Below are 23,679 nucleotides of genomic sequence, written 5' to 3' on the forward strand. Positions count from 1 at the left end.
AATCCCAATTAATTCTAATATGTGGTGGAGCCTGAATTTATTATTAGGGATTCAAGTAACACTTCGTGGAACATGAATTATTTATTATCTTTATTTATTAATTTTTTTAATAATATAATTTAATATATATAATTTTTATATTTAATATTTTTATAATCATATTATAAAATTTATTAATATAAAATGTTTAATTAATTATAATTTTATTTCACATGTTAATAAGTAAATAAGTTAATTATTAGATTTTTTTTTTATTTTTTAAAATTATTCAACTACACCAATATAATGATAAATCAATTAGATAATAATTATTTAAAATATTAATATAATTTTAAAAAATGATTCTCCCTTTTTTTGTTAATTTAATAGAAAGTTTAATTAAAAATAATTTTTGAAAATTATATAATATGATAAATTGAGTTTTGGAATTGTAAATTTAAGAATTTTAAAATTCTTAAAATATATAATAGAAAGAATTTTTAGATATTTATTTTTTTTTATGAAATAAGTTTTTAGCATTTGAATTTAAAAACAATTATATTAAAGTTAATATTTAAAATGAGGAATAGGCCATTCACTTCTTTTGAAATCTTTTATTTCAAAAATTAATATAAGACAATATTTTTTAAATTAATAATCTTAAAAACATTATGTAATATACTACAAATTTTAATTTATAGTTAAAATTAAATTAATATTTTAATCAATTATTATAAGTTCAAATAAATAAGTAGTTCAATAAAATATGATTTTTTTTTTAATTTAGAATGTGAATTTAATTTTAAATATATAAAATTATATTAATTTTAGTATCAATTTAATTTTAAATATACACAACTATATTAAATTCTTTTAACTACATTAAATTTTTACCCACAAATATAGGGGGAGCCATGGCCCTAGCTTCCTCCCTCCACTGCTAATTCCAATAAAATCAATATTTCTAAAATTTTTTATTTTAAACTATTCCTGCTATCACAAACTCTCAATTGATTTACAACTTAATAAATGTAAAAATATGGGCTACATGTCATTCAACCTTAAAAATTGATTCAAAAGAAAATTATTCAAGTCTTTATATTATATTTGACACTATGATATTATAATCGATCGATGTGAGACTGCACATTCTTCTCACGTTCAATATGAATATTTTGAGTATAAAACTTATAGAACTAAACATTTGTGAATAGTTCAAGATCGAGACAATAATGGACTCTGACACTCAAAAGAAAATTGTTTTGGGGTAATCTTCATATTGGTCCAACCAAATTTCATAATAATGAAGATTAAAAACAAAATATAATTTTGTACAAGAGAATAATGTTACTGAAAGGTATTGCAGCCCAATAACGACAGTTCTTAAGGCTTGTTTAAGCTTGAAATTTTGTTGATCTAAGGTCATCTTACTATATTGAAAAGACTGAAATGGCAAAAACCATGTAATGAATAAACTTAGAAAACCCAGTTGCTGTCGCTGCAAGCTGTTTATTGTTTACCATATAATATTCATTATTTGTATTAAGAAATAATTGGATTATTTTTTTTAAATATATAAAAAAATGAAGAAATTTAAAATTTAAATTTTGTAGAGAATTGTGAGTTTATTATTTTTCTTATGAAAATTAATTATTTAAAAGAAATAGTTATTCATGATATTATTCCTTAATCTTTAATTAATTATACAATTCATCACTTGACGTATTAATCCATTAATTCATCACTTTTGAATATTTATCCTAAATATGAGGTGGACGTGGGGGAGTCTATTTTTTAATTTATATGAACAAATATTAATTTTAATGCATAAAAATTATCAAAATTTTTTTTAATTATGTTAATCTACTTTAACTCAATCATACTGAAAAATTTTAATTTTAAATCTCAATTAAATTTAATACTTTTAGTTTAATGAATCAATACTAATTTTATTTGTACTGAGTCGACCCATTAAGAATCTCTTAATAAGTATTATCTCAAGGATCGAATATTTGATAATCATTCATATCAAACACCGACTAACGAAGAAACCTAATTTTTTTTAAGGGATCTGAGCCTGACCCTACTCAATTTGGAAAGGATGAGTCATGACTCGGCTTTACATTTGCTGGCAACAGGTACTCTAATTCTCAACTACCTGAGCCTACTGGTCACGTGGATTTCAATTTCGTATATGTAGAAAACACACCATCTCTATCTTATACAATCATCACCACCAACCTGATTGTCTCAGCCCGGGCTATGGGTCCCCGAAATTGTATTTGAAATCGACGGTTCTTCTCTCGCCTGTGATTGCGAATCTTGCATTTTGCCGTGACACTAGCCTTTTCCGTATTTTTACATGTAACAAAAACCTGCGTCATGGTCTTGCCAACCGCCTAAGCAAAATCAGTTCGCTTTATTTTATTTTTTTTCCAAATTTCTTTTATTTGCAAAATATTCACAAAATAAAATTTTATTTTCCGTGGAAATTTTGTTCATAGTATCTGATTCTGCGGGAAAGTTTTGGCTACCAGGTTTGAACGCTACATCATATGTTAATTTTATCAACTTCATTTCTCGATAACACAACTTGATGACTATTTCTCGCTTTTGCTCTCGGATTTTTGAGATTGTAGGCTTTGGGAATGTATTATAGGGATTTCTTCGCTTTTGCTTTTCGATTTTTTTTTTTTGATATTGAGGTTTGTTCTGCTAAATGTGTTTTGTTTGATTTAGATATTGAGTTACGTTTAGAATCATAAGAAAACAGCTTAACGATGACTCCTCTCTTGTTTCTTTTTCTCCTTTTTTTTATATATATATATTTTAATTTTTAAAACTTAGTTTCTGGGATTTGTCTGCTTTATTGGAGTCTAATGCAATTGGTTAGTGAGTTAAGCATTTGCTATGCGCTTTATTGAAATTTTGCTGAGAATGAGAATTTGCTAAATCAAGAATTTTGAAATTTTTTATTTCTTATTTCCTGAAAATTTAATCTTTAAAAGACTGGTTATTAAGGCAAGCAGGATTGCGGTGTGAAGATCAAAAATAATATGTTCCTTGTGTCTTTTCATATTAATATGAAATTTTTTTTTTATTACAACTGTTCTTTTGAATTAGCTTATTCTGTTGCTTTTCAATTGCTTGAAGATTGACATGTTAGATATTTATCTAGTTTTTCATCAGTTTAGTGGTAGTTCATACTTACTGATGTTTACTGTTGCTATTGCGCTTATAGGTATCACCGCCTTCAACGATTTCTCCACCTGCCCAGCAGATGGTAGACCTATGTTGTCCACTGTTATAGAAGATCAATTGAACACTGTTGAAAAGTGATTGAAAGCAAGCATTTGGGAGCATAGAATTTGCTTCAGTGACATTATTAATATTTTCCTGAAGTAGCACTTCTCCTTTTATCAAGCCGGCTATACATATTGACTTGTTAAATAGCATCGTTGTATGGTCCTGCTCCATGGGATGGAGGGGAGCTTTTTGTTCTTTGTTTTTCGTTTTCACTCTGGTAGAATCCACAAGTAGTTCAGGGAAACTTTGGACATTAAATCTGGGTGCAGATTCTCTTGCAAATATAGGCTGGCCAATCTTCAGTGCTAGCATATTCGTGCTTGTTGCTCTTGCCCTGTCCACATACCTTATCTTTCAGCATTTAGCTGCTTACAATCAGCCTGAGGTTTGTTCATATTTTTATTCACGTCTTATATTTGGAGTTTCCTTTCACATTAAGTTTTGGTGCTACACTTTATATTTGGTTTGGATTGGCTTCACTAGTAAGAGTTAATCTTATCTTTTTATTTCATTTAGTATTATCCTTTGAACTTGATAGCAGCGAGTATGATTTTAATTTCAGGAGCAAAAGTTTCTTATTGGACTCATTCTGATGGTTCCTGTCTATTCTCTCGAATCGGTATGATAAAGAAATCTATTATTTCTCTCTCTCTCTCTCTCCTCTGCTTACTTTTTCTTTTCCTTATATTTTAAAATTTTTTTTAATTTTTTATGGAATTGATATGTAGCTGGGCATAGTTTTTGCTTGGGTGCAACAACTTTGATTAAAAATGGTAGTGGTGGTATTATTATTCAAGGGTATAGATCAATAGGACTGATTATTTTCATTTTGGGCTAATTGCATATTTTATGGTCATATATATGGGAAACATTTATTGTGGGAGGGAACAACGTATCAGAGAGCGTGTGGAATGTGAATGTCGCAATTTGATGTTGTAGGGAGATGCTTTAGCAGTGACGAGGGATTAGGGTCTTAAGAAAACTCTGACAATTTGGAAATTTAGCCTATTTGTAATGCTCAAAGTACTATAGATAATTGGACAAGCTGGGGATTATGATCTAGTTGTCCTACATATCCTGTTCTTAAGTATGATCTACCTTCCTTGCAAAATTGACCTCATATGGTATCTAGCTCTAGTTAGTAAATCTTTTAGCACTGATTGTACATGTCGGATTCTTAATGTTAGATGCAGACTCAATTGCTGCACACTGTATGGAACTATTTCTGCACTCTTTGAAGCTCTGTTATGTTATTTTGTGAGATGTCTTCTGGTCAGCAACTTTTTCTTTACTTTTTTTTTTTCCAAATAGAGTTACAAGTTTTGGCATGCTGGTATAAGATATGATATAACTGCTTTAAAATATCATGCAAGTAGATGTTTATGCCATTGTAGCTTGAAGGAGCTTCAGTATTCAGGCTTGCTGAATGCTGCTTTACTTTGTCTGTCACAGTTACTAGCACTTACTTCACTTCAAAATGTTAGAATCAGAGTTTAGATGAGTTACCCCACATAATATGCCATGGTATTGTGAAAGCTTTAATATATTGGAAACTGTTTGCTCAGACTTGCTCAAAAAATAAAGTTTGCAGGGTTTGTAGTGGCTACTTATGCCCCAATTTTGCATCAAAAGATTATGAGGCCTTTACTAGTCTACTGTGAACAAATTGGGAGAATTTTGCTATACATGGATACGTTTTTTCATCCAAGTTGTTGGGCTGGTAGATTTGCACATAATGCTGCAAAATAGTATATGTTGACTCAGAAGCATAGCCATAGCTAATTGAATTTTGTGGTGTGTTAAATACTCTTTTTCTTAGGGGCATGTTGTTGTGTGTTTGTGCTTTGCCTGTGTTTTAGGTTTTGCATGTCCACAATAGCTGCCTATTAGTAATGATTCTAGCATCAATTATGATGCTTTTCATATTAACACTTGACTGGTTTATTATAAGAGGCTAAGAGCTTTTAGGTGGGCCATATGATGGGCTCATTTCATCCAAGTTGTTGGGCTAGTGATTGCGTAAAGTCTTACAGATTATAAGCTATTTTTTTCTACCTCTGGATTTTGGACTAATTCTCAATGTTGGCTTTCAAAATTTCTTGAACAGTTTTTATCGTTGTTGGATTCAAGTGCTGCGTTCAACTGTGAAGCAATTAGGGACTGCTATGAAGCTTTTGCAATGTATTGCTTTGAGAGATATCTGATAGCCTGCTTAGGTATTGCCATTTGTAATTTTATTTACCTAATCCTGATAGCCTTCAATCTTTATAACTCCCCTTTATTTTATTTGACAACATTTTTCTGCTTTAAGGTGGTGAGGAAAATACGATTCAGTTCATGGAAAGTAAGACCCTAATCACTTCTAGTATACCTCTTTTGGAGGAGTCGTATGCATATGGAGTTGTAGAGCATCCCTTTCCACTGAATTGCTTTCTGAGGGATTGGCAACTTGGTCCTGACTTCTATCATGCTGTGAAAGTGGGCATTGTGCAATATGTATGTGGTTGCTTGTTGAATTAAATCCTTCTCTTTGTTATAAAATCAACCATTTGAGATTACTGAAGAAACATATACACTCTTCAGATGATATTAAAGTTGATCTGTGCACTCTTAGCAATGGTTCTTGAGGCTTTTAGGGTTTATGGAGAAGGCAAATTTGAGTGGAGATATGGGTAAGATATCCTTGCTCTTTATGTTTAGCACTCTCCGCATCTTGAAGTTGATTATTGTGATAATTTTCTGTTTGTTATAGAATAGGAAATAAATATGTGATATATTCCTATATTGGTTAGCATAATTTTAGGGATTATTCTTTTCCTATTTAGGGATTTGAGATTATACACACACAAACATACACGATTAAGAGTTTCCAGTTCAAACTTACACTGTTAATTTTTATTTTTTTTCCCCCTAACCATAAATGCGCTGCTGCCTGTATGACTGTCAATTTGTGTCTCATTCAGTATCCAGGGTTTTTCCCCCACCACGTGATATGATATAATTAGAAAAGAAGCTAATGCTTTTCATTATTGTGATTAACTTGTAACTGAATGAATGGGATTCATTTGCAGCTATCCGTACTTGGCAGTTGTTCTTAATTTCAGCCAAAGCTGGGCCCTGTATTGCCTTGTGCAGTTTTATTCTGTCATTAAAGACAAGTTAGCACCTATTAAACCACTGGCCAAGTTTCTGACATTCAAATCAATTGTTTTCCTGACATGGTGGCAAGGTGTTGCTGTTGCATTTCTTTTCTCCATGGGAGCCTTCAGAGGATCTTTAGCTCAGGAGCTGAGAACACGTATACAAGACTACATCATCTGTATAGAGGTGTGCAATAGACTAATGCATTATTTATAAATACTAGTCTGTTCATTACTCTAGTGGCTGAGCATGCTTTCACTTGCATGGATATTCAAACTCTTAAACACAGTATGATATTAATTATTAATGGTTAATATATGGTAATATGCTTAATTCTTTTTTTTTCTTCTAAAAAAAATTGTGGGTGAGGTGGGTATTCTTAATGGTTTGCGCTGGTAGTTTGGACAGGAGAATGATAAACAATACTTGGTTGGAATATGAACTTCATACCTGATAATGATGATGTATTAGCTCTTTTATTTGATTTATTATTCCATCTTGAACCAAATAACTTAAACAGCATATGAAGGTTGATTAGTTATGTTATCCTGACACTGGATATGACTGTTCATTTGATTTTTGTGTCAAATAGACACTTCAGCAATGTGAGTGTGAGTAGTTCTGGCACTGAAATGGTTATCACCAGGACTGCCCATTTGATAGGTCTTATAAGTGAAACTGAAATTACTGATAAAACTAAGCAATGGCTTGTTCTACCATATAAGAGGAATCATACCTCAGTAAATCTTTATGTATTGATGAATAACCAGTGCTGCATCAAGTCTTCCCAGGATAATGATTCTTTTTATCTGCAGTACTATTTCTGATTGGACCATTTTAGGATAAATTGTTGCATCTGATTTCTGACAATTCAAGGAGCTATCTGATATCACGTTTGGTGAAGCAGATGGGTATTGCAGCTGTAGTGCATCTTCATGTCTTCCCTGCTGTCCCGTACAAGCGTGGAGAGAGATGCGTTCGTAATGTAGCTGTGATGACTGACTATGCATCTATAGGATCACCTCCGGACCCAGAAGAGGTCCAAGATTGTGAAAGATACAGCAGGTTACACCTAGCTTGGCATGATGATAGAGAAAAGCGATTGAATTTGCCCGAGAGTGTTTGTGACGTCGTCCTTGGTAGTGGTGAAATTGTGAGATGCTTGTGCCTTTTCCTTAGTGGATTTGAATTCACTGCTGAAGTTGTACCTTTGTACAACAATGACATTATGAGATATGAGATGATTAACCTTTTACATTTTTAGTGCTTTGCTTACTTTCTTCCTATGTCGTGCTCTTGCTTTACTTATTTTCAGATTGTTGATGACATGAAGTATACAGTTTCACATGTTGTGGAGCCAGTTGAAAGGGGAATTGCGAAAATAAATAGGACCTTCCATCAGATTTCTGAAAATGTGAAACGCCATGAGGAGGAGCGAAAGAGGAGCTCTAAGGATGACAATCATCTTGTCCCCTTGAATTCGTGGACGAAGGAATTTTCTGAAGCTCATGATAACCTCCTGGAAGGCAGTGTCAGTGACAGTGGTCTGTCTAATAGCAAGAGACCCCCCTATCAATCTAAAGCCACTGCATCAAGGGCACGTACTGATAGATTACGTAAGGTGATGCAATATATGAAGGTGGGGTAACAAATCAAATGGCATTTTTGAATTCATCATCGCCTTGAGCAAACATCAATGAGTCCTAGTAAAATCCACATTTCTTGGTTCTCTTTACTTGTACTTTCACACATGATGTTTTGTTTCAAGGGTGGTGAACTCAGTGACACTAGACCTTGAATTCTAACTGAACTTGTACAGAGAATATACTACAGAGACTATCAACCATGTATGCTCATTTAAATTTTGCTGCAGAGTTAAAAAGAAAAAGAAAAAGAAAAAGAAAAAGAAAAAGGGACACTCCCACTGTAAATTGAAAAATGGTACGGATGATGGTTTCGTTAGCCCTTTATGTGCAAGTAACGTGAACAGGGTCTCTGCCCTCTTTGTTGTGCAATTATGACTACATTTGTTGCTGAATGTTTTAGAAGATGAATACCCAATTTGTGTTTTGTTATTATTGTGTAAGATAAAGAGTTGGTTTGTTAGTGGATTATTAATTATCTTCCATGAGTGCTCATAAAGTGACTGGCAAATCTATTATCTTATATACGTTGTTGACTCCCATTTTGGATTAAAGCATTTTTGATGAAGTACTGGTGTTGGAAATTTGTTTGCATTTTTGTAGTACTTTTTATATGCCACAAAATATTGATCATAAAGAGATTAAAATGTTTTTGACGTAAATAAGATTTTCCATGTAAACATGATTAAATCTAACTGAATAAAATTGTCATTATTTTAAATTATATTAATAATTTATATAAATGTAATACTAAATTCGAAATTTTATTTATAAAAAATGTATATTACCAAAAAAAATTTTACGCGTGCAAATGAATATATTAATTTCCTTCGAATTATTAGGTAGCTCCATTTGGAAATGTGGATAAGGAGTATGGGGTGTACATGAGTCGTTTTTGACGGGTTTAATATATTTTGTCAATTAAATTGAAAAAGTTTTGATAGTATTTAAAATTAATAAATTAAATTATAAAATTATATATATTTGATTTCTTACGATAAGCAAATTTGATTTAATTTGGGTAATTTTTACTTGTTGCTTTTTATATGTTTTAATACTTTTTTAATTTTTATAATTCAACTCTTATTAAATCTTTTTTATATATGTATTATTATGAATTAATTGAAAATAAAATATTAATTTAAAATATATTATTTAATAAAAATAAATAAAAATAAAACAAAATTTTTTTTACATATTTCTCATATATATATATATATATATATATATATATATATATATATATAATTTGGGTTTAGCTTTTATTACGTTAATTCGAAATTCAAATTAAAAATTTAATTTATAATTTTTTTCAAATCATAATCAATATTTAAAAATATAAAACTATTAATTTCCATTTGAATTTATTCAAGTTGGGTTGAGGTGAACTGCCTCGCCAAAAAAAAACGCAGGAGAAGTAGGGACTGAGAGGATATTAAAAAAGAAAATGGAGGGTAAAATTGTCATACAAAAATCAAGGGAAGCAGACCAGGGTTTTTATTGCTCATCACTATAAAATGACAACTGCAAAGTCTGTTGGTTTAGGATGGATTTTGGCACTCTCTTTCAAATCACTGCCTTCATGGAAATGGTCTCTGGTGGTGTTTGATTTGGTTAATTAAATTAGATGACATTGTAGAAGCAGGGGATTTTGTTTTGGAACTGATGGGCAGCGATGAGGAGATGGAGAAAGTCATGCACCACTCTGATATATAATTGAGGTGATAAATCTCTGATACCCATATTATACATCTCAGCTTAATCTTCATTTCAAATCCTTCTTTTTCCTCTGTTATCTTTGTGTGAAAAATTGTATTGAAAAGAAGGAAGCGAGTGATGACAATCACCACATCATGAAAAATTTTATTCAGGCAAATTATCTTCGGGAGAGTTTGACAGCAGACTAATTTAGAAAATTACACTATTTTAGAAAATCTTAACCGAGCCCTTTATTAGACTTCGTTCATCATAAATGAAAGAAAAATTATTATTTAATTTTGTATTTTAATAAAATTAATTATTTAATCTTTCTATTTTTAAAAAATTATACTATTCCTCCTTTATTTTAAAGGTATTGAAGGGTTGAATTAGGGAAAAAATTTTGTTTTAAAATTATGAGGGTGAGTAAATAGTACATGTGCTAAAAGTAGAGAGATTAAATAATATAGTTTTTAAAATAGTAAAATTAAATAATTAATTTAGTTAAAATGTAGGGATTAAATAATAATTTTTTTAATATAAATTATATAAATTTATATTTTTAATTTGTAGTGAATTGAATCTTAAAAAATTATTAAAAAACATAATATTTATCTTTTTGATTTATAATTAAATTTATTTTTTTGAAAAGTATAATTAAATTTATTAAGAATTAAGAATTGTGATATATAATAAATAATTCTAGACTTATTTGACAAGTAAGCCATTGTTACACACATTGTGTTTGGTGTTGCTTGAATTTGGACTCCCATGCATTTAGAAAATTATTGCTATTAGACTTTAACTTATCATGTATATATATATATATATATTTGTAACTCACATATTTATTTATTTATTTCTTAGCATATGGTGATAAGTTTTTTCCAGTCATCTTCATATCATAGCATAAAGTGGCTACTCCAAGTCCACACTCTGTAATATTATGTAACATAATATAATATTCAAACTTGGCTACTACGTTATAAAACAAGAATTTGATAGGTATTGTCCAAGTGATAGATGCTTCTCAGATGCAACGCACCTTAGAATATTGTAATCGTTAATGTTGACCCGCAAGCATTGCCAATTTGGCATTTGGTATGGTGCAAAGAGTAGGTTGAGTACATTACCAGCTCCTTTTTGCCTATATAAAGCATGAAAATTAGATTGAACATTTAACGGATAGCAATTATGGCAGTAGATTCAGCTTCAGCTTCAGCTGTTGAGGGAGATAAGTATCGTTCTTACTTGCATGGAGAAGGAGAGAAGAACACCAAATGGAGATTTGGGGGTCCTCCAAACTATGATATTGTTAACAAACTCTTTGAAGAAGGCAGAACTAAGGTTTATATACTTTTGTTAATTGCCTGTTTCTGTTATTTCATTGATCAGATATCCTTTTTTGGAGTTCTGAGCTAGTAATTGTTACGTGTTTGTGTAAGGTATGGCCTCCTGGTTCAGTAGAAGAGAAAGTGCAGAACCTAGTGAAGACATGGGAAATGGAGGTTTTCAACAAGACCTGCTTTGATGATTATAAGTCAATCGATCCAAAAAAGTATACTTTCAGCCTAAATGGTAAAAATACCAGTAGTTCACAAGCTGATTTGTATAATTTTTTTCATTGGAACGAGTCAAGTGTCTAAGCTTAAGGATATATACCTGGCCTGCTGCAGGAAGGAAACCTATAACTTTGGAAGAGAAGAGGAAGCTTGGCGGAGGCTACAACACCTTTATGCAGACCTCCTTGCCGGTGAAGTTCCGGGCCTATGATCCTGAAAAGGAAACTGTGGAGTCAGCTCATGTGGCTTTTACAACAGCATTCCCTAGGGGGTTTGCTTTGGAGATTCTCCAAGTTTATTCAGGGCCACCTGTGATTGTATACAAGTTCAGGCACTGGGCTTACATGGAAGGTCCTTTCAAGGGCTATGCTCCCACAGGAGAATTGGTAGAACTCTTTGGGATGGCTATTTTTGAGGTATCTCTCTAGCATTCTTCTTCTGTTTCTTCTCCTTTTAGATGGACTTAAGGCGCCTCTGTTTTCTTTCAAAACAGGTGGATGAACACATGAAAATTGTGAAGGTAGAGTTCTTTATGAACGGTGGAGAACTGCTTGGAAGTCTTATGAAGGGTGCTTCCTTGGATGACTCAACCATAGATTCAACTTCAAGCTGCCCTTTCTTGAAGGGCACAGGGTAGCTTAAAAACAGAACTTGAGCTAGAGGCAACCTGAAAGAATGATGCTTGCCCCAATAGGCATATATGCTAGAGCTCATGTTCTTTTCTATATGGATATTATTATATTTGACTTGCTTGTTTCTTTGTAATAAATTTCTTTATTGTGTTCACCTGCTTGAGCAGTGCGCATCTGTGCTAATGAAAATTTTATTTCTGAGATATATTATTAAATAAAGAAGAATTAGACCAACCAACACACACTTTTGACACAGACCAAGTCTTTGTATTGACAAAGAAACCACACTAGACTGGCTTAATTTTAATGAATCCAGCTCTATATATTCAACCTGAAATCTCTGAAAATGCCTTGAGGTTTACCAAGCACTCCAGGAGAATCCTCAAGACAAAGTTAATCTAATTCTCTCTTGAATTCTATCCTGATCAATTCCATGGAGTTTGTTAATGGGGATTGATAATAAAGCAATATTTATTGCATCAATTTACCTGAAACAAGTAGAATTTAAAAAAAAAAAAATTAATATACATTGCTAGCTGATTTGTTCTCTATAAACTATCATCGTCAGAAGGGCTCTTGTGAGTTGCTATGAGTTCTATACTGGTGAGAATCAGGCCATCTACGAGGGTGCCAGTAGCTGCAAAAGGCATATCATACGTTGCGGGTTAACATATAAAAAATATATTGAAATACAAAATTAAATTTATGAGTGAACAATCCCACTGATATGGTCTCCTCTAGATTGAATAGTATAAGCGAATGCAGTTGAAACATGGAATTTTACGTGTGGAAACCAGAGCACAGCGACCGTAAGAAGCACTTCGTCTCTTATCAATTTCGTTTGGAGTAAAATATGGGGTTAATCGTCAAAAAAAATCTTAAAGTTTGGTAATTTTTATAATTAAATTCTAAAATTTACATAATTATCAATTAAATTTTAATATTTGATTGATGCCTTAAATTGATCCAATCGTAAAAATTCGTTGGTATACTTAACAAACTTCTACGTTAGCTGTCATATAATTATTGAAAAAGCCAAATCAGAAATCACAAATTTACTTTAATTGCTAAAAAAATCATGAAATTTATCAATTTTTACAATTAAACTCTGAAATTTACATAATTATCAATTAAACCCTCACATTTTATTGATGTTTCAAATTGATCCGACCTTTAATAAATTATTAGTATACTTTAACAAATCAAAAATTATTAGCCAAATTCTGTTCTGTAGATACTATTACCTTATCCCATTCCAGTCAGCTTATAAATTCAAGCCAACACTAACAAAACTTGTTCACTATTATTATACATATGCATAACAACATAATACATCCTTTAAATTTTTTTTTATCTTTGTCAATGCTTTAACTCTGCTTTGCATATTGTTAATCAGTGATCATTTTGATTAAACTTTTTACTAAGGTACATCCATTTTTTAGTGATTTTACTGTAAATCTCATTCAACTCTGTGACTTCTCCTTAATAGCATTTTTTTGCCAAAATAAATGCGTAAGTAGCTCCTTCTCCTGAATATCACAAGGTAGATCAAATCACTACAAGAAAAAATAATTATTCTCCTAAATCAATTGTTTATTAATATTAATTATCAATAAACTTATAAAATATAGCTCCCAATCAAAATAATCAAAACAAACATTATTACAATTACCTACCAAACACCACATATTAATAGTTTATTAATAATCGAATCAATTTGAAATATTAATTAAACATGAAGTTTAACTAGCAATTATGTAAATTTTAAGATTTAATTATAAAAGTTAATAAATGTTATGATTTTTTTGGCAATTAAATCTGATACGGTATCTTTAGCGATGATATACTAACTGACGTAAAATTCTAGTTAAATATACTAACGGTTTATTAACGATCGAGTAAATTTAAGAAATCAATTAAACGTGAAGGTTTAATTGATAATTATTTAAACTTTAAAGTTTAATCGTAAAAATTTATAAATTTCAGGTTTTTTTTAACAATTAATTCTAAAATATAATGATTCTTGTTCAAAAAATTTGTATTTCTTTTTTTTTTCAAAAATTAAAAAATTATTTAATAAAATTAATATATAATCAACAATTTTATTATGATACATATACAACAGTTTTACCTAATAAGAATTCGAAAGATTGAGCCAATAAATTTGGTGGAAAGTTTGAATTCCTCACTTGATAATAGATATTGGACATGACACAATACCATTTCGGCTTATTAGGTCCACACGCTTGGCGCACCACACCGGTCCTAATCATTAAACCTACCTTTAATTTTGAAATTGTACATGTCGATTTGTTCATACTATACCTTTTTTTTATTTATATTTTTTGTCATATATAAATACATAATTTCAAGTTATAAATATTCAAATACATTATAAAATAAATATATAGACTGGTTCCAACCAAACCTAGAAAGAACAAAGAAATGGCTTATTCTGATATAAAAAGATTGATTGAAACATATCATATGCATGGCTTTTGATCCCTTACCAACTAAAATCATATCTGCCCATCACATCTTTTCTATTTTTCAATTGTTGTGTTTGCAACTGTGCATACCTATGCGATGTCTAATCTTGAGGAACGCTTCAAGAACAGCTTTAAAATCTTACACCATGAAATGTAAAGAAGAATGCCTTGAAGGCAAAGCCAAAGAAATTTCAGGCATGTTACTGTAATGATTGCCTTGATCTTGATATCAAATTTCACAGTAAACGTAAAGAAAATATCTTTCTATAATTTGTTGCCCTCAAGAGGAAAATTAAAAGCATTCAAGCTTTGGCTCTGTAAGATTTCTAGCCGATTGATCTTATATCTATGCTATTGATCAAGACACGTATAATGGTTAATACTACTTAGTCCACGGAAGAGAACCTGGGTAAGGACCAGCACCACAATATCTGAATAAACCTTCAATTTCAGGGCAGCCATTAGGATAAGGGATTGACCGATGAAAGGGATCACGCCCAAGTTTTTTACGCCGAAGCGTACCTGTACACCCATATGGATCTTCTTGAAATTGAGCCCTTACCAGTGCCTCACCTTTCAAAGCTGCTTCTTTGGAAGTTGATGTTGTTGGAGTGCCGTAGTAAAAGAATCTTGAATCCGGAAAACCAATTGCAGAGCGATGCAAGTGTGAAAATCTTTCTTTCTTGAAGTTATAACTTACAACCTAGCTTCCAAATGCAATGAAATTAGAACCAAAATTTGACACAACACAGAAAGCAATCAAGTTGCTACAGGTATTTTTATTTTCCTTTTTCAATACTACATAAAGTGATGTAGATCACTAGAAACAATAAAACACACAGAGAAAGAGAAACAAATGCTCAATTTATTAATTCTCAATATCAATAATTATCATAATAAACTCTATTACAAAATACCTATAAGACATAGATATTTATGATAGCATTTGTAATCATACTAATATTAGAATTTGAAATCCCCAAACAAGAAATACTAAGCAAATTCTAGCTAGAAATCCCAAATCAGCTTAACTTTCTAAATAAAATAAAATAAAATACTACTTTCTAAATAATAATAGAATTCCTAAATAATATAAACTTCCTAATCAATAGAAATCTAAACTTTCCAATTTTATAATGAAAAATTAAATATAATAATAATAAAAGTTTTATTTCCTTGACTGCATCATTCTCCCCTAATTGGAAAGAAATAAACCTCGAGTTTTATAGTGCGAAAGAATTAGGAACAAAATTTGGAGAACAAAGAATTCTATCTTCTTGAATTGTAGTAATAAGAGTGAAACAAAAACTTCATGCTTTCCTTCACATCTCTGAAAACATATGAACATATAAAATCAGTCATAACAACAGTTGAAAGAATCTTTAATTCACTAGGAATAAGATAGATAAATCTCCAATTTTCATTGTCTTCCCAAGGGTCTGTTTTTCTTCTTTCCCTATGACAGATTTTTCAAGCTTTTCTTGCTCATCAGCTTCTTTCTTTAGAATAGGATGCTCAAAAATTTCCAACTCAGTCTTAAGATCTTGGATTTCAATATATGAAGGACTAACAACCAAAGCTTCATATTCTTCTAGCTGCTCTTCTTGTTCTTCATCTACAAGTTGTTGTTCATGTTCATCTTCAAGTTGCTCTTCTTGTTCTTCATCTTTAAGCCCTTGCCTTGCATTTATATTTTCAAGAGTTTTTAATATCATGCCCATCTCTGCTTTTAGATTAAACATATATTTTGTCTTCCATGCTTTAAGTTCTCTCTTCCTAACTCATAGAAGTTGTTTGATAGTTTGATATTTATAAAATAAGTCAGATGGAAAATATATAGCACCATCATATGAATCTCCCCAATAATATATTTCATTTAGTTGTACCTTATAGTCATCGATTTCAGATTGTGATCCTTGAATTTTAGTCCATAAAAGATATCTTGTAGTCATTGATTTCAACTTTAGTCTTTCAATTCAGTCCACTGCATCAGTCTCATAGAAAACAAAAGTTAAAACTCTTATCAACCTTAAATATTCATTTTTTTCCCAAATCAGATGTCAAAATCAAAATCAGCGAATCAAAATTAGCAGGGAAGGGTTCTACCACAAAATCATTGACATGGAAGGGGCGTTGACGTGGTGGTAAGCTATCAGGTGATGTGGTTGGCATGGAAATGAGGTGCCTGACGTGGCTGTGAGTCGGCAACTGATGTGGATTAACGTGGCAGGAAGATCAGGTGCAATTGGCTCACAGTAAGCAATGTGAGCTCATTTGGGTTTTGATGGTGGATATGAATCAACCTAATGTGCGGGTGTGCATGAATGATTCGACGAGCTTTTCGGTGATGAAAAAGCATCTAAGGAGTGTTGCACTGCTGAAATCAAGACCGGAGTGATTTCAGGTCAAATTTGACTCGATCAAAACTCTCTGCCAGGGCACTGTTTGGCAGCTAGACTTACTTCAAGAGGATTGCATAGTGCTGGGAAGATGTTTGGTCGTGGCAGCACAACTGCCTAATGACTGGATGATGGTCGCTTAGAGTTAACAACATCTAGGCTTTGTTTTTGTGAAATAACTCAGTAGAGAAGGTCTGAAAGAGAAAAAAAACAACACAAGGGATGACGAAGCGAAAGGAGTAGGAGGAAACGTGATGGCAGGGGTAAGGGAAGAAAATTTTTTCAAACCAAATTGATGTAGAACCAATAGAACACAATGGGGAAGAGAGACAAATTCTCAATAATAATAATAATAAATTCTACCAAAAAACTTCAAAACATAGGTGTTTATTATAGTATTTGCAATCCTAAAAGAATTAGGATTTAGAATCCCAAACAAGAAAATTCTAAGCAAATTTTAATTAGAAATCACAAACTAACTTAACTTTCTAAATAAAATAAAATATTACTTCCTAAATAATAATAAAATTCTCAACGAATATAAACTTCCTAATTAATAGAAACTTAAAATTCCTAATTTTACAATGAAAAATTAAATCACAATAATAATAAAAATTTGATTTCCTTGACTGCACCAGGAGGAAGCAGGAAAGACTAGACTCAGCATAAAAAAATGCTTTCACAGTTTTTCACGTGTACAGAAATAGGATTTCAATTGAAGACCCCTCTCTTAATTATGGGTGCTATTACTGTTGTTGCATGACAATAGACTTGAAGTTTCTTTAATTGTTTCTCTTGTAAAGCACATAAAAAATATTTGTACTTGTACAGCTAACTCCAGACAAAAACAGAACCTTTAAACACAATGGACTTACTGTTATGTTTTCAGGATATGTGCCAGTAAGCTCTCGGAACCGGCAAACACTAAAGAGAAGATTCTCAAAGCTGTCTCTTGCATGTTCTTCTGTCAATGCCCTCCATCTCACACCTTCTTCATTTCCTGACAATTACACATTTTAAATACAGAAAAATCAAGATTCAGCAGTTTAAAGCCTTCTTGTGGACTGGACAAACATCATGTGCCATTCATAATATTAAGAGCTGTGAATTCCAGTAAAGTACTGGTTCAGAATCTTCAGATAGTGAATCCATCAGGCAGCAGAAAGTGATGCTGTGTTCTTAAAATAAGATTTCATGCTTAATAGGAAGCTAAATTTTCTAAGCCAAAATTGTAAAGGGGTAATCACTGAAACTCAGATTTGGTTTACAACCACATGCTTTTTGGAAGTCTGGACACATCAACCTAAGAAATTTAAGTCAGCCAAAGGCCAGAATTGCTCTCTTACACTCATATAGCAATAGAGTACAGCAGTAATGACGTGGTAAGCACCATATGATTTAATCAATGTTTCAGCCATTCAGCTCCCTATTTTCATCTTTTCTAGCAAAAATATATTTAAGATTTCAAAGCCAGAAAACCACTCACATGCCAGTAAACAAGCTTTGATTAAAAGTGAGCAATGTATTCTAGTTAGAGATGCATAAAATAAAATATTAAGAAAAAGTTCACACAATTGCAACAATGTAAAATGGTATGGTTCAAGTACTTGGTCAATTTTGTTAAGAGTAGTGCATTCACTTCTAATAAAGTAACTGTTGCACTCATTTCATATAGGCATTTTATGATAGTTTTGCATCTATTTTGCCCTTATATTTTAATATATTTTATGTTTTTAGTTTTATTTTAGCTTATTTGTTAACTTTAGTTACTTTATATTTGATTTTTATAATTTTACAGTTTTTAATAGGTTTTTATAGCAAATTGAGGGTCAATGAGTGCATTAATAAGTGATTTGAAGAAATTTGGAGTCTCTTAAGCATGGAGGAAAATTGAAAAAATCAAGTCTTGAAACATTAAGTTGGCCAAAATTTGCTTGAGATTTTGCTTATGATGTTGCTCAGGGTATGTCATATTGCTTAACCTTAAGCCTAGAGCAAGTCGCAAGTCAAGCACAGCTTAAATCCAACACATTCAAGTTTTCATCCACAAACTTGCCGAGATTTGCTTAAGGTTCTGTTTGAGATACTGCTTAGGGTACGAGGCAGTGCTTAAGGTGCAACTCAGGTCAAACTGGAAGTCAAACATGAGCAGAAAAAATTCATTTTATCCCAAACCTGCCAATATTTGTTGAGGGTCTGCTTAACCTTAAACAGACAGTGCATGCAGAGACCGAAAATTGCTAAAGATGTTGCTTAGGGTAAGCAGTACCTTAAACAGACTGCCTAGAACGTGAACAGCTTTGTTGACCTGGATATTTTTATACCTCATTTCCTATCCACTCATTGGCTCTTATCCATTTTTAGGACAACTTTTGGAACCATATAAAAGCATCATTTTCTAGTCTTTACCACAAGAAGAAGTGAGGAGAAAGGGAGAACAACGAACAGAAACGCTAGAAAAGAATAAGAAGGAGAAGAAGCACACCATTTCTGCTGGAAAGCTGCTACCAAATAATGTCTACCTGCAGTTTTTCAGAGTTTTGAGCTCTCCATCCCTTGGGTTTTTCTATTCTTTGTCTATTTTTATGTTTCTTTTGTTAATTTTATCATTTCCTCTTGTAAATTTTATCACGATAGAATAGTTTTTCTAAGATTTCAGAGTTGGGTTATAATGTTTTGAATTTATTTGTGAATTTGGATTGGGTTTTATCTAGATTTATATAAATATGAGTTTTGATTCTTTTCCTTGTGTGCTTTATGACTTACCTAATGTTGTTTACCATTGGGTCTAGTTTTTAATCTTTGATTGAAGAACCGAAAGTTGAAAATCATTGATAAATAATCAAGGATTAGAACTTGAAATCACATAGATTTAGAAATCACCTATATTTAGAAATAAATTAGGGTTTTAAGAGGATTTATTGATTAGTTACAAAACTTAATAGGTTTTAAGTTAATCAAATGTCGTACAAAAGTAGGTTTGGTTTTCTTAAAATACTCTTTCGTTTACTTGAAAAAGATATCAAAAGATTTTAGAATCAATCACCTTCAAACTCTATTTTCTTTTAAAAATTAGATGACCCAAAACAAATCTCAATAGATTTAATTCATAAAACCCAACTATGAAACTATTTTTACTATTAATTAATCTTTGTTTTTGCTTGCACATTATTAATTTAGTTAATTTTTGCTTAGATTAAGACTTTATTCACATTACCCATTGCCTATTTTCTTCATTTTCTATTTAAATTTCTGCATTTAGTTAATTTAATTCTCTTGCAAATTATCATTAGTCTAAATAATCGAAACAACCATAATCTAGTACTTAAACCAATTCATCGTGGGAACGATACTTTACTTATCACTCTATTACTTGATACGACCGTATACTTGCAGATTTACGCATCAGTAACAACAGATTTAAGCTTTCAACAACTTTCAAACCATTCAAAGTAGATATGTATTGCAATTTAGCCTAATTGTTGCACAAATAGAAGTATTGTGAAATTCTCAGTAACTAATTGTAAGCTGATAATAAACAACCACATAGACTCTCATTCTCATAAGCTATATGTTGGGGAAAGTCATTTGAAATAATGAACCTATTCCTATTAAATAAGTTTGGTAATATTAGATATGTATAAAGCTAGTGACCAAGTTTCAAACTACTATATCTATATCTATATCTATATCTACATATCTATATAAATATAATAAAGCTGATCTCAAAATGAATTTCACCAAAAAGTGCCAAGTGGCGCTCTATTAGATTTTTTTTCCTTATTTGTCCATTTTGCCCTTATTCCCCTAACAATTTTACAACATCAATTGATGGCATAGTGACATGTAAATATTGATAGACCTATATAGCATTTGATTAAAAAAAAAATTATGACAATAGTTATAATTTAATTAATATTAGAAAAACTAAGAGTCATAATTATAAATTATATAAACCAAAGTAGCCTTTTTATTTTTCACTATAATTTTAAAATCATGTACTTATTTTTTTATAAAAAAAGTTATGAGAATAGTTATAATTTAATTAATACTAGAAAAACTAAGGGTCATAATTATAAATTATATAAACCAAAGTAGCCTTTTTATTTTTCACTATAATTTTAAAATCATGTACTTATTTTTTATAAAAAAAATTATGACAACAGTTACAATTTAATTAATATTAGGAAAAACTAAAAGTCATAATTATAAATTGTATAAACCAATATCACAAATAAAAAAAATACAAATAGAAGACATAATGTCCAATCAAGATCTTCTCTCAAACCTATCAAATGATATTTTAGTAAACAAGGCATTTGAAAAAGATGATAAACAATTTGTACAAATACCACTAAGGTAATATTTATCTTATAAGAATTTATTTATATACATTTTATTGGTATCTTATTATTTATTTTTTATATTCATTTTCAATTTATATTTATTCTTAGTATTTATTTTCTTTATATTTTCACAATTTTTTATAAGCTATTCTTAAAACATTTTAAATAAATTAATTATAAATATAAATGAAAAACTATATAGTCATCTTCTTATTCTATTAAATAATATACAGATGGTGATTATACTTGCGCAACGTGTGGGCAAAAGCCTAGTTGGTGTAAGCAGATGCAATATATGGTGTGAAGCCGAAAATTCCTTTTCATCAAAAGAGCTTATAGCATTGTTCCCTAAGATTCACTTCAATCAATGGCCACTAAAAATGCATGTCAAAATAAATATTCTTAAATTTTTCTGATAAACATTAAAGATTAAATTGTACAAAATAAAGAGTAGTCAATTATGGCTCCAGGGTTAATGAAGCATCAACTAGTGGGGGCTATCTCTCGGTTTATTACTTCTTCTTTAATTTCCTTTTAACTTTTTTTTTGCTCATATCCCTTTCAGCAATAGTCTAACATATAAAAATTGGAAACCTGATTTTACTGCCTGAAAAAAAAAATTGCATGTTTCAACTTGGAGATCAGTTTCTTAAATTCCTTTACGAGATTCTAATGCATCACTGGCCAGTAAATTAAACTAAAAAGTGGAAATAAATTTTCTTGATAGAATTCTCACGTCAATAGATGAAGAGATTGCAATTGCAAGAATGAGCAAAATATAACCCCAAGGAATGAACAAACATGATAACCTTCTCAATGTTAAACAGTTTTCATCTTAAAGAATCAAAAGTAGATTAGTATTCCCAAGTCCGTTAGTCATTTCTACACAAAGTAAGACATCATAAAAACAACAACACAGGCGAGAGAAATACAAAACTCACCAAACCATCCTTTTGATTCAGCAACAGTCCAATAGCTCTGTGCTTCACTACGTGGACCAGCATCTTTTCGAGTCTCACCGCCACTAAACAAGAGCAAAGCCCTATCATCCTTTGCTGTAATTTCAACTCCCTCTTGTATATGAGTCACAAAAGTAGCAGCCTGACCTGGATTTCTCTGATAAGACTCTAAAAACCAAGAATCCTCCTTATCAACTCTCTCACAACTACTACTGGTATAAACCGAATGCCCAGCCACCGTTACAAGATTTTTAAGCTTAGCAAAAGGATAAACATTCGAACTCATATCCAATTTCCTGTAACTATTCATCGTTCGATACCGGCTCTCATATAGAGACAAAACAACGAGAATAGTGATCCCCAAAGACAATGAAATGATGAACACAAGAAATGGGTGCAGCTTGTAATAATAGTGAAGCCGGTTAGCCAGAGATTTGAGCATTTTGAAGGGGAGAAAGGAGGAGTTTTTTGACTTTCGGAGCCTTTTGATGGTTCCTGATTCTAAATCGAATTCACCTCTTGGATACGCATTGAAAGATTTGGGACTATTTGCATGCATGTTCATTATAAAGAAAATCCAGCTTATAAGCAGTGATACTTATGGAAATCAAGCACACCCAGATAGGGATTTGGACAGAAAAAGGTAAAGCAATGGAATCATGAATATGACCAGAAACAGATTCGGATAGACAGCTATCCTTTAATCAATTTAAACACACCCATATGAGAATTTAAAGATATTAAGCAATGGGATCATATGTTATAATTCAATTGCTGAAACCAGGCACTGTTTTACACACACACAGAAAGGAAAGCCCAATTTCAATTGATCAACGGATAAATTTTATAGCTTGGGAAAGGGAAATCACACAAAACCATGAACACATTCGAGTAGAGAAGTCAATAGGGTAGCGCAAGTCAGAACGCTTTTGGAAAACAAGCACGAATAGAGAGTGATAGAAGAACTCACCAAAGAAAGTTGATGAAATAGTTGGTTGGTTAATGAAGAGAGAATTCCCGGTCTTCGAAATAATCAGATCATGAAATGCTCACAAGATTCAGACTCTTGGAAAGAGTTGTTATAGTTGTGTTTGGGAAATTGATGGCATATATACTGCAATGTTTTTCACGGCTTTAGGAGATGAGTGGAGAAGACGACTAGCAGTTTACTGCTGCCCAGCTAGAAGCCCGGTTGATCTTAGATAGCTTCGTCCAAGAGGCCCATGTGAAGCCCAATTAAACCCATATTCCTGCAATACTCAAACAAATAGATTAAACTACGATTTAATTCCAAAAGTTGGGCAAATTTTATAATTGAATCCCTACACTTTTAAAATCAATTAATTTATTTTTTGAGATTTGATAAAATTTATAATTTAATTTATTTATCTAATTTTTCATTTAATTAATTATTAATTATAATAAAAATAACATAAATATTCTTAAATCTATATGTTTTTTATTATAAATAAAATAATCTCTTAATTTAAACAAATAAAATTTTGCACTATTTTTAGTGCACAAA

The 23,679-nt window shown here is 31.1% G+C and overlaps 3 protein-coding genes and 1 non-coding gene across 5 annotated transcripts; 3 read left to right on the plus strand and 1 right to left on the minus strand.

The window, feature by feature from the left end:
- Nucleotides 1-1,991: 1,991 nt before the first annotated feature.
- On the plus strand, nucleotides 1,992-8,501 carry LOC110636382 (protein LAZ1 homolog 1). 2 transcript variants are annotated; one of them, XM_021786062.2, is made up of 9 exons: nucleotides 1,992-2,117; nucleotides 3,221-3,670; nucleotides 3,848-3,904; nucleotides 5,393-5,501; nucleotides 5,597-5,781; nucleotides 5,869-5,957; nucleotides 6,357-6,612; nucleotides 7,334-7,579; nucleotides 7,742-8,501. In XM_021786062.2, exons 2-9 carry the CDS (start codon nucleotides 3,455-3,457, stop codon nucleotides 8,072-8,074), a joined length of 1,491 nt encoding a protein of 496 aa, XP_021641754.2. In that variant the 5' UTR covers nucleotides 1,992-2,117; nucleotides 3,221-3,454; the 3' UTR covers nucleotides 8,075-8,501. The 2 variants fall into 2 exon arrangements, with proteins under 2 accessions (XP_021641754.2, XP_021641752.2); XM_021786060.2 differs by lacking the exon at nucleotides 1,992-2,117 and adding an exon at nucleotides 2,311-2,516.
- Nucleotides 8,502-9,736: 1,235 nt separating this feature from the next.
- LOC131171659 (small nucleolar RNA Z221/R21b) lies at nucleotides 9,737-9,829 on the plus strand. Its single transcript, XR_009142317.1, has one exon. It is a non-coding gene; the product is annotated as a small nucleolar RNA Z221/R21b (small nucleolar RNA).
- Nucleotides 9,830-10,713: 884 nt separating this feature from the next.
- LOC110636387 (pathogen-related protein) lies at nucleotides 10,714-12,115 on the plus strand. The gene is made up of 4 exons (XM_021786074.2): nucleotides 10,714-11,114; nucleotides 11,213-11,345; nucleotides 11,444-11,745; nucleotides 11,823-12,115. Exons 1-4 carry the CDS (start codon nucleotides 10,962-10,964, stop codon nucleotides 11,964-11,966), a joined length of 732 nt encoding a protein of 243 aa, XP_021641766.2. The 5' UTR covers nucleotides 10,714-10,961; the 3' UTR covers nucleotides 11,967-12,115.
- Nucleotides 12,116-14,475: 2,360 nt separating this feature from the next.
- LOC110636375 (uncharacterized protein C57A10.07) lies at nucleotides 14,476-23,362 on the minus strand. The gene is made up of 3 exons (XM_021786048.2): nucleotides 22,137-23,362; nucleotides 17,725-17,849; nucleotides 14,476-15,153 (listed from the first exon to the last, which is right to left on the minus strand). The coding sequence occupies exons 1-3, from the start codon at nucleotides 22,717-22,719 to the stop codon at nucleotides 14,833-14,835; spliced, it is 1,029 nt and encodes a 342-aa protein (XP_021641740.2). The 5' UTR covers nucleotides 22,720-23,362; the 3' UTR covers nucleotides 14,476-14,832.
- Nucleotides 23,363-23,679: the final 317 nt, after the last annotated feature.

The sequence above is a fragment of the Hevea brasiliensis genome, chromosome 12 (genome assembly GCF_030052815.1).
Source record: "Hevea brasiliensis isolate MT/VB/25A 57/8 chromosome 12, ASM3005281v1, whole genome shotgun sequence".
Taxonomy (NCBI): Eukaryota; Viridiplantae; Streptophyta; class Magnoliopsida; order Malpighiales; family Euphorbiaceae; genus Hevea; species Hevea brasiliensis.

Bases quoted from the DNA above. Each gene is read 5' to 3' on its own strand.
- LOC110636382 (XM_021786062.2), top strand. From the start codon at position 3,455: ATGGGATGGAGGGGAGCTTTTTGTTCTTTGTTTTTCGTTTTCACTCTG. The intron at 3,671-3,847 runs GTTTGTTCATAT...TTTTAATTTCAG, and splicing joins CTGCTTACAATCAGCCTGAG to GAGCAAAAGTTTCTTATTGG. The intron at 7,580-7,741 runs GTGAGATGCTTG...ACTTATTTTCAG, and splicing joins TCCTTGGTAGTGGTGAAATT to ATTGTTGATGACATGAAGTA.
- LOC110636387 (XM_021786074.2), top strand. From the start codon at position 10,962: ATGGCAGTAGATTCAGCTTCAGCTTCAGCTGTTGAGGGAGATAAGTAT. The intron at 11,115-11,212 runs GTTTATATACTT...TGTTTGTGTAAG, and splicing joins TTGAAGAAGGCAGAACTAAG to GTATGGCCTCCTGGTTCAGT. The intron at 11,346-11,443 runs GTAAAAATACCA...GGCCTGCTGCAG, and splicing joins GTATACTTTCAGCCTAAATG to GAAGGAAACCTATAACTTTG.
- LOC110636375 (XM_021786048.2), bottom strand. From the start codon at position 22,719: ATGAACATGCATGCAAATAGTCCCAAATCTTTCAATGCGTATCCAAGA. The intron at 17,850-22,136 runs GTGAGTTTTGTA...TGTAATTGTCAG, and splicing joins TGAATCAAAAGGATGGTTTG to GAAATGAAGAAGGTGTGAGA. The intron at 15,154-17,724 runs GTAAGTCCATTG...TTTGGAAGCTAG, and splicing joins CATATCCTGAAAACATAACA to GTTGTAAGTTATAACTTCAA.